This window comes from Trachymyrmex septentrionalis, unplaced genomic scaffold (assembly GCF_001594115.1).
Source record: "Trachymyrmex septentrionalis isolate Tsep2-gDNA-1 unplaced genomic scaffold, Tsep1.0 scaffold9, whole genome shotgun sequence".
In the NCBI taxonomy this organism is placed as follows: Eukaryota; Metazoa; Arthropoda; class Insecta; order Hymenoptera; family Formicidae; genus Trachymyrmex; species Trachymyrmex septentrionalis.
Window position 1 is genome coordinate 575,707 of NW_017306091.1, and position 6,662 is coordinate 582,368.

Here is a 6,662-nt window from a genome sequence, read left to right on the forward strand (position 1 = left end):
GATATGAAGCCATATATTTACATTTACGTACATATATCGTATATAATTCTGAAATTGTCACAAACGCGACATATATATTTCAGGAAATAACGAAACGAGCAGCCGCGGAGAGCGGGATCCGACAGGCATTAATAGACTTGGAGGTTTGGGAAAGCACGGCGTCACTTCCGTTACAGGAATCAACCGATAGCAAGAATATGATGATCTTACTCGTTGGAGATTACGGCAGTCTCTTGGCAAAAATAGGTACCGCGTGTTTATATTTATTATTATTGACTGTTTAGTTTTTATTAGTTTTATAATCTATTAATTTCATTTCAAATTATAAATTGTTTACAGAGGAATTGAGACTCTTGCTCGAAGGAGCGAAAGGCACTTCAGGACACGACAGGTTCGCGTCTAGAGCTGCGCGCTGCGAGGCGGCCTTATCAGAGCTTGAAGAAAGAATTAAGGCACTCAGTAGCGTTCAAAGGAAGTGGATCTACTTGGACCCGGTTTACGGAAGTGGAGCGGCTCCTAATGACTCTGGGAAATGGTCCAGAGCGGATAAGGAATTTAGGTCTGTTAAATTATATTAATTTTTTTGATTTAATTCTTCTACGCAGTTTTAGTACTTTTTCTTTTATTCATTTATTTCAATTGATATCTACTCAAATTTTTAGATATCTCATAGGAGAGGTATCCCGAGATCCCAGAGTACCGTCCCTAAGGCAACTTTCATTACCAGCTTTAATAAATTTAAAAGACCTGTTAGACAGATGTCAAAAATGTCTGGACGAATTTTTGGAGGTGAAATATGACATTTAACTGAAAAATAGTTATTTTATCAGAAAAAAAAAATATATTTTATTACCTGTCAATCACTATAATGACAAAAATCTTAATTATAGGAGAAACGAGCAGCTTATCCGAGATTGTACTTTCTTAGCGATGAAGACCTTCTGGAATTGGTATCGGGTAGTGGAAGAGGTTTGGAGGCTCATTTACCGAAATTGTATCACGGTATTGGTTCAGTAATAAAGGAAAATAACTCGTTAATGGCGATTGTGTCACCCGAGGGAGAAATATTAAAGTTATCTGAGGCCGTCGATCTCACCGAACCTCTACCTCGTTGGCTAGATAATCTCGAAAAAGGAATAAGAAATGCGCTCTGTCAGAATTTGGAAAAGTGTTTGAATGACTCCACACCCGATCCGTCCGTTTATCCCACACAGATATTGCTACTGTCGGAAAGAATAGGATTTACCGAGCGCTGCGAACGTGGTCTGAAAGAAGGTCGCTCAGCTCTGCAGAAACTTGTCGAATATCTAGAAACACAAAGAGCAAGATACAGAGGACTGGAAGACGCCGGTGATAAGTTAACTGCGCTGAAAGCGCGTGGGCTTCTTCTGGATACTGTTTATCATTTACAAGTGGCCCGAACACTGTTAAAGATCATCGTAACAGGCGAGAATGCTAACTGGACATGGCACAAACAACTAAGGAGTTACAAAATTGTGAGTTTTGGAAAAAAAATACATCTTGCCTCATTAATTGAGAATTAAATCTGTAGCGAAACGATTTTTTATTCTTTAAAACGCACTCTATACATTCTGAAATTTTAAACAATAAATTTTTAAACAAACATTTCTAATATTTTGTTAACTTTATTATTACATTACTTTCGTATTTTTAAGAATCAAGATACGTACGTAGTACGATGCGCCGGTGCAGAATTACCGTATCGCTTTGAGTATCAAGGGGCGTCCATCGGTTTGGTGAGAACTCCCTTAACAGAGAAGTGTTTCTTAGCTCTCACACAAGCTATGAAGCTTGGATTGGGTGGAAGCCCAACTGGTCCTGCTGGAACCGGAAAAACTGAAAGTGTCAAAGCTTTAGCATCCGTTTTGGGTAGACTAGTCCTCGTCTTCAATTGTGATGAAGGTAAGACATCAATTTTTTCATTATTGCGGCAGACAATTATCACATTAGACTAAGGTAGATTTACTATTAATACGTGAAATAAAAATATCCATTGCGAAATGTAGGAATGGACACTGGCAGCATGAAGCGTATCTTAGGCGGCTTGGCACAAGCTGGTGCTTGGGGTTGCTTCGATGAATTCAATCGTCTTGAGGAGGACACCTTGAGTGCAGTATCGATGTTGGTAAGGCCGCTTCAAGAGGCGTTACGGGACGGCTCATCCGAGATCTTGTTGGGCGATCAGAAGATCAAGCTAGATCCTCACTGTTGCATTTTTATCACGATGAATCCAGCCGGAAGCGAGTACGGTGGCAGGCGTAAACTGCCGGATTCTTTAGCGCGACTCTTTAGGCCTATCAGCATGGCGCATCCGGATAAATCGGATATTGCGAAAACTTTGTTGGAGTGCGCCGGTTTCTTAGAGGCGACTACTCTCGGCAAACGGTTGGTAGAGGCTCTTGAAATTGCTGAGACCATACTTTCCGAGCAACCGCATTATGATTGGGGGCTCAGGGCGCTTAAATCTGTACTCAACGATCTGCGTCCGATTGCCGATGTTGACGAGACCACTAGGTACATTTGTATCTGTTTTTAAATTAATATATAACTTAAATTAATATACTGAGAAAATTTTACTTTTTTAGATATAATATTAAAAATTGATTTTTATTTTATTCATGCAACAATATTTTTATAAGATAATTAGAAATAAAATAGATATAAATCATTTTTAATAAAGTTAAGAGAGATTTTTATTAAGATCTTTAAAATATATAACGAAAAACTTTGTTTTTTGTAAATTATATTGATTTGATGAAAAGATTTCTTATTCTTTGATAGGCTTCTTGTTTCGATCAGGGCATCGACCCTTCCGAAATTAACGGAAGTAGATACGACAAAATTCTTATCCTTGTTAGACGATCTCTTTCCGAAGGCTAATCTTCCTTTGTCGGTCTCTACTGAAAGCGAAGACCTAGTCGTCGCATTGTTGAAAATCTGCGAAACTCGGGGTTTGACGAAAGAGATTGCCAACAGATGCATTCAACTGAATGACCTGTTAAAGAACAGGACTGGTGTCGCCATAGTTGGCCCACCGGGTAGTGGAAAATCTTCGATCAGGTCATGTTTGACTGAAGCATTGGCGAAAATTGGTGTACCCATACAACAGATTATTGTTTATCCTGGAGCAATACCAAAGAGTAGATTATTAGGTTACGTAAATCCACGAACGAGGTAAACATTCTTTAATGATTCTATTATGATTTCTCTTATAATTCAGAACGCGTTGAATATTGAAATTGTACAAATAATTGCATAAACAGGGAATGGAAGGAGGGTGTTTTGTCGAGCGCGGTAACGTCCGCCGGGAATTCCGCGACCTGGATCATATTTAATGGAGATGTGGAACCCGAATGGGCAGAGGCGTTGAATTCAGCCCTAGATGATAATCGACTGCTAACTTTACCCAATGGAATAGGAATTAAGCTTGGTAGCGGTACAAGGTACAAATTTCATTAATTAAAGATCTACACAGAGAAATGACAATGAATCGATGTCGATTCCATTATTATTTCTCATTGGATATAACAATAGTGGCAAAATCTAAATTCTAATTATATACATAAAAAATAAATTAATTTATAGACTCTATATTTTTAATGATTTAATTACTTGACTATATATTTATGTGTTACACAAATGCTCGTAAAAAAAAGGTTTATCTTCGAGACCCACAAACTCGCTGATGCCAGTCCAGCTACGGTTTCACGATTGGGTGTTTTGCATCTTGGCTCGACGAGACCGACATCCTTATTGGTGCCGTGGCGTTTAGAGCAACTTTCGTCAACTGCTGCGGAAATTGCAAATACCCATTTATGTTCGTGCATTGATGAAACTTTAAAGATAAACGTTAATAGTTCCTCTGCATCTGGTCTGATGGCCGCCACATTGTGTCATCTTCATAAAACGCATACATTCGCTCAAGCCACTCAAGCTCTTCTGGTCTCATTATGCGGCCAAGTGGAGGATACACAATCCAAAGATAATTTGGCGAAATTTATTTACGGATCAACCGAAAGCTGGTGAGTGTTCTACATTGTATTGTTCTTAAAATAATAGCCTAGACGATTATTATGCCGTTTATAAAATTATTTTTCAGGTGTCCCGATCCACAAAAGCCAAGTGCGGTCCTTTACGATTCTGAAACCGATCGATTGATACCTTTCAGTGATACATATGAATCTATTAATACTGATTATGGACCCATCTCAATTTCAGGTATTGTTAATTTCAAAAATTTAGTTTTTAAAACGTTAAAGTTTTAAGATCTTTAAAAGGGATAAAGATCTTATTAATATATTTTATGTAGATCGTATAAAAAAAGCATTAGCAGCTACTTTGCCCTGGATGGAAGATGGCCATCCGATTATGATTCGTGGATCTGAAGCTTGCGGTAAAAATGCTTTGATCGACGTTGCGTTGGCAAAAATAAAAAATCAAGATACCATGACCGTGGTGCGAGGATCTTCGCTTTACGGTCCTGGCAATCTCCTGAATCGTTTGAAGAAGGCCTGCTTGCGCTTGGAGTCTTCTTCTCAAGGTAGGACGTACAAGCCGAGAAGCGGATCTCGAGTGCTTCTTATCTTGGAAGATATGCATCTCGCTGCTAAAGATTTACAGGTATAATCCCAAACAATCGTTTCCTCTCTAATTTTTTGATTCATTAATTTAAATATGACTTGTAGCAATCTATGCCAATACTTTAATACGAAAAAGATAATATTAAAAAAAATTTTTTTTCAACTGTTGTTTAACTATTGAGTTTACAAATAACATAAATTTTTTTCGAAAAAATCATTGAGTTAAGAAAATTCTAATAAAAAAGATTGTAATAAGATGCTAATGAGATCAAATTATCTTTAGGAATTGGTGAGAGAATTACTTCAAGAGGAAGGTTTTCTTGAGGAAGATCTCGAATTTTCTAAAATATCCGTAACAATTATATGCACTGCTGACGTGACTACTCGATTACATCCGAGGCTTGAAGCTTTATTTGCAACTTACTATTTAGAGTGAGTAATTCATCTACAGAAAAAAATATAAATTAGAATGAAGTTTAAAAGAAATTTATTCTTTAAAATTAAATGTCTAATTTTATACAAGTATATAAATGTAATTTTCAAAATTTTTTAAAATTAAAAAACAAATTAGAGAAATTAAAAATTAGAAATTTTTAATGTAATAAAATAAATTTCAGTTATTAATTCTCTTTAATTCATATATTCTTAACAAAATTAATAATAAATTTTGAACAAAAAATCGTAAGACTTTAGATAAAATATATCTGCAATAGATATCCAAGTCAAAAGGATGTCGCGGCCATTCTGGAACTTCATTTGAGGACTTCTTTGAAAGAAGTTGACTTTGTCATAGCGGAGTCTTGGATCGCCCGAATAAAGCCTAGTATTTTGGATGCTTTTCGATCTATAAGTTCCGCTCAGGAATCTTCTTTTACTTGGAGTCTTAAGGATATTGTTTTGTGGGCAAAACTCTTGAAACATTATCCTACTCCCGAAAACGAAGCATACATTACTCATTACTTATTAGATATTGGACAACGTCTATTTCGCGCGAGGTATTATTCTAAAATCATAATATTCTATAAAAAAAAGTTATTTGTTAAAAGCATATATTGTTATTTTATGTATATATATAAATTAAATTTTTAAGAAAGTTAAATTTAAAGAAAAGTGAATTTAACGTCTTTTACTTATTTAAATTTTTCTTTCTTGATAAATAATAGTATCGCGTTTCATTGTATTTAATCCTATAGATTAACGTCCAAGGCCCTGGCACGGTGGGAATCTTTGCTAATTTCGAAAGATTCCGAAGTAAAAGATTTCAATAATGATGTATATGCATGGAAGAGCGCGAATATTGGGTTGTATCCTTTAAGTGAGGAGCAATGGCGAGAAGAGATAATCAACGCAGCGGCTAGATGCGCTAGAGAGGGTCAACCAGTTCAAGCATCGATTTCATCTTATCTTCTGGAAACCATATCTGGTATGTACGATTTAATTAAATTAATAGATGAGAAGAAGATTGATATTTACATACAACAATGTTAAATATTTTGCTAGGACTGAGTTGGGCCATTGGATGTGATTTCCGTGGTATGGTTCTCATTGGACGACCTGGAGCGGGCAGAAGGTCAGCAGTTAAATTGGTTGCAACATTTTCTTCCTTACGACTTATTGATTCAGGACCTGGTACCGTAAGATAAACTATAATCTGTAAAATTACAATTTATCTATTATTGTATTTTGTTCTTTGGAATTCCGTTAATTGTTTCTTAGAACGCGGTAAAGTGGCGGTAAAGAACGCTGTGCAGGCAGCGGGCATCGAAAATCAACCGACTTTGCTCCTGCTGGAGGAACATCATGTTAGAGAGGAAAGTTTAGCCGTAATGGTGAGTGCCATAGTATCCAAAGGAGAAGTTCCAGGACTTTATGCGACGGAAGAGCTTGATGCGTTGGTTGCACCGCTCGCCGATTTGGCTCGAAGGGAAGATTTTCAAGGGACGCTGGAACAATATTTGTATCATCGTACGTATACTCAAAATCTTTTTTAATGCTAAATAAATTAATTCATAGCGTTTCTTCTGAAAGAATTTATAAAGTTTATATATATATATATATATA

At 36.4% G+C, this 6,662-nt stretch overlaps 1 protein-coding gene across 1 annotated transcript in view; it reads left to right on the forward strand.

The window, feature by feature from the left end:
- LOC108755996 (cytoplasmic dynein 2 heavy chain 1) overlaps positions 1 to 6,662 on the forward strand; it is a 22,258-nt gene that overhangs the window by 7,100 nt on the left and 8,496 nt on the right. The window contains exons 15-30 of the mRNA XM_018499516.1: positions 84 to 246; positions 340 to 559; positions 663 to 789; positions 891 to 1,496; positions 1,677 to 1,923; positions 2,028 to 2,535; positions 2,803 to 3,195; positions 3,285 to 3,464; positions 3,678 to 4,043; positions 4,121 to 4,239; positions 4,331 to 4,641; positions 4,885 to 5,033; positions 5,315 to 5,596; positions 5,795 to 6,024; positions 6,102 to 6,230; positions 6,318 to 6,566. Of these exons, the coding sequence (XP_018355018.1) occupies positions 84 to 246; positions 340 to 559; positions 663 to 789; positions 891 to 1,496; positions 1,677 to 1,923; positions 2,028 to 2,535; positions 2,803 to 3,195; positions 3,285 to 3,464; positions 3,678 to 4,043; positions 4,121 to 4,239; positions 4,331 to 4,641; positions 4,885 to 5,033; positions 5,315 to 5,596; positions 5,795 to 6,024; positions 6,102 to 6,230; positions 6,318 to 6,566 (4,279 nt within the window). The remainder of the gene's footprint in view (positions 1 to 83; positions 247 to 339; positions 560 to 662; positions 790 to 890; positions 1,497 to 1,676; positions 1,924 to 2,027; positions 2,536 to 2,802; positions 3,196 to 3,284; positions 3,465 to 3,677; positions 4,044 to 4,120; positions 4,240 to 4,330; positions 4,642 to 4,884; positions 5,034 to 5,314; positions 5,597 to 5,794; positions 6,025 to 6,101; positions 6,231 to 6,317; positions 6,567 to 6,662) is intronic.